Source organism: Poecilia reticulata, linkage group LG1 (genome assembly GCF_000633615.1).
Source record: "Poecilia reticulata strain Guanapo linkage group LG1, Guppy_female_1.0+MT, whole genome shotgun sequence".
In the NCBI taxonomy this organism is placed as follows: domain Eukaryota; kingdom Metazoa; phylum Chordata; class Actinopteri; order Cyprinodontiformes; family Poeciliidae; genus Poecilia; species Poecilia reticulata.
The window spans coordinates 12,060,137-12,063,270 of record NC_024331.1 but is presented as its reverse complement, the minus strand read 5'-3'; the positions used below and the strand labels follow the sequence as shown (position 1 = coordinate 12,063,270).

The 3,134-nt window shown below is 39.1% G+C and overlaps 1 protein-coding gene across 1 annotated transcript in view; it reads left to right on the top strand.

Annotated features, from left to right (window-relative positions):
• The first annotated feature begins 147 nt into the window (after positions 1-147).
• LOC103465903 (uromodulin-like) overlaps positions 148-3,134 on the top strand; it is a 10,508-nt gene continuing 7,521 nt past the window's right edge. The window contains exon 1 of the mRNA XM_017303811.1: positions 148-215. Coding sequence (XP_017159300.1) covers positions 148-215 — 68 coding nt within the window. The remainder of the gene's footprint in view (positions 216-3,134) is intronic.

The window sequence follows — 3,134 nt, the reverse complement described above, 5'->3', positions numbered from 1 at the left end:
CCCCGTGCCCAGCTCATCAGATTTGCTCCAACAGACCAGGGTCCTATGAATGCCTGCAGCCTTCCTCCAACAGCAGATCAGGTSTGCTGATCTGCTGTTCCTCCCAGTCGGTCCATTCAGCTGTGGAGACGCAGTTTGTCTCCAGGCATGGACTGCATCCAGACTGATGGCAATGCCAGCAATCCAGATGTGCCGATCCCTGTGAGCACTACTCTGTAGTGGAGGATAACTGGCGTTCTGCAGACAGCACTCAGTTGGGTAGTAATTGTGACGCACGCATTGAGTGGCGGTGCTGGTATTGAATGTTTTTGGATCAAAAAAGTGTCCGGATTTCAGAGAGGTGCATCGATGACAGAAAGTCTCAGAACCTCACCCAGAGGTGTTAGATGAAATTGTTAGCCACTCCAGGTAGTATGCTCTACCTGGAGTGGCTCCTGCTGTCATTTCAGTACACCATCCATCTATTTAAAACTCTGCCATGGACACAAGTATGTCTACAAACTAGCAAAGCAATCAGGATGCTACTTTGCATACTGTACATGTAATGCTTAATTTTCATCATGACAGCCACAAAAATCACATTGTTTACCCAAGTAATCTTTTGTCCTCTTGGTCACAAATTCAGTAGTGTGAGTGAGCTTTAACATAGAAGCTGCAGTAACTTTTACAAAAGTTTGTTCTTCTATATTTGGTAAAGATGTCACCATGTTGTGACAGTTTGGTATAAGACAGATAATTTGTGAAAAAAATCAAGATCCTCCTCCTCAGTGAGCTTACATTGCACTCCCAGTATTAAACAACCAATCAGAACCAGAAAGAAGCTCTTAGTGCTACTCAGTGTTTTAATGGCTGAGAAACAACTTCTCTTTACAGGAAACTTATCCTCCATCATCGGTGGACATGCCAACTAGCTTTAGCATTCGTGGCAAGCTATGCTGTGGTCAACCAGCTGTAGCACAACAAAGAGCAGGTATCAGGGTGTGAGCACCATGTACCGAGTGTGATTGACATCAGTAAGACTTATACTGGCTCTGATTGGTTGTTTTTGACTGAGCTGTGTATTTCTGCAGTTAGCACTGGGAACACTCGGAAAAAGCTGAGCAACTCGATGTTTTTCACAGATTATCTTTATTATGCCATAATGTCATAGTGACAGTTTTAATAAATATATTTAAAACATATTTATAAAATTTGCATCCTGTAACTTGAATCAATGCTGTGTTTGTTCATCTGTTTTTCAGAAGTCAAAGAGCCTCCTGTTCAAMTTACTTGTGGCCAAGATAAACTCCTAGTAGGACTGCATCTCAATAACACACAGTACTTTGGTTTGGATCCATTCTCTGGACACTTTGCTGCTCACAACTGCTCAAGGTTCAGAGTTCATGGGGATGTTGTGTGATACGAGGTGGAGGCTCGATCCGGCGCCTGTGGAAATATAATGACGGTAAAAATCTTTTGTTTTTTGCTGTGTGTGTTGGATTCTTATCTTGTCACTATCAGAGTTTCACAGTCAAACTGAAACTCAGACACCATTATCTGTGTCTGAGTTTCAGACACAGATAATGTGTCTGAAACACAGACACATTATCTGTGTAGATAATGTAGATGTAGATTACTCAGGCAACTTCAATCAACCGGGCCACTAAACCAGTCATTCTTCACTAACATGTCTCAGTCCAACAAGGTGCTTATTAAAAAATAATGTCATAAACCATTTTTGTAGATAAAATAATAAAGAAATGCCTGTGCCACGAAGACCTTTCTGATTGCTGGCTGACATATATGTGTATATGTTTCCTAACTGTGGCTAAAGCTGCTGCTAGCTGGTTTACTCTCCGATCGGAGGCTGGTTCCTTTTAATACAGTTGGAGAATAGAAAATTGACAATGACTAATAACGGCTAACACTTAAATACTGTTTTATTAAATTTAATACAGAAAGTGAACCTCTAAACGTTACAGCACTGACAGACAGCAGTGTAAAATTTAAAGGCTCCTTTTTTTGGTAATGACACAAGTTGAAGACATTTCTTGCATGAAGAAACATGCATTTCCTAAGTTTGATTTTGGCCCATTTCTCCTCAGAAACTGACTTTAATTCTTGAAAGTTTTGCTGGAGTTTTCCATCCACTCTAATCTTCAGTCTTTCTATAAATTTTCATTTGGAGTCCATTTGCATTACAGGGCTTCTCTGGTAGCTTTGTTTCCCTCTCTTCCTTTCTACCTGTTTACCTGTTTTTTGCCCTTATGTGCCACTTATGAGCAAAAAAACATTTAATTATGGTCACATATGCCTTCTATCCATATCTCCCAGTCCAACAACATTAACTAACAGTGTGAATTTACATTTCTATTTAGTCTTGATACTTTGCATAAAGGAGCATTGCCAACATTGTAAGTCTTACAAAGAGTACGAAATGTTCAGGGAGTGGCACCATGAGTAATTCCCACTGCAGATAAAACAGCCAAAGAAGTGAGCTAATGACCCCGACCTCTTTTTTTCAGACCATCAATTAGAACATTTTCCTTTCTATTTCGTATGAACCTGTATAGTTTTACAACTTCAGCTTAAGTTTCTCTTCTTCTTTGATTAATAAGTAATCTTTGACATCAATCCCCATCACTTTGATGGACTTATAAATTCTCACCCTATCCAGAGACATTTAGTTTCTTCCTTAAGGAAAGCAATACTGCAGACTAAGAACATTGCACCAATACGTTTGTTTGATTTTTTTTCATCAGAAGAGAGTGTTTTCTTCACAGGAGTTTTTTGCTATGAATTTTTCAAAGATGGAAGTGCCCTGGACAATATTCATGATTCTACTTTTACAAATTTTGACAAGAAACACTTCAGGTAAAACTTGGATTTTTCCCTCCATCTTGGATTTAAAACACAAATGTGTTGCAGATCAAGTCAAAAATAAGAATATGTAAAAAAAAAAAAATCTATTGAAAATTAATTCTCATGTATTTGACAAGAAATGTATGTGATATGTCTGGCTGGTGGAGTGTTTCACCTAATAACAACTACACGCATCTAAATAACCTTCTACTTTGTTTTTTTGCAGCAACACTGGTCACCAGCTGTGATTCTTGCCATGGTGAAGCCTCCTGCTTGGAGTCCAGAGAAAGAGG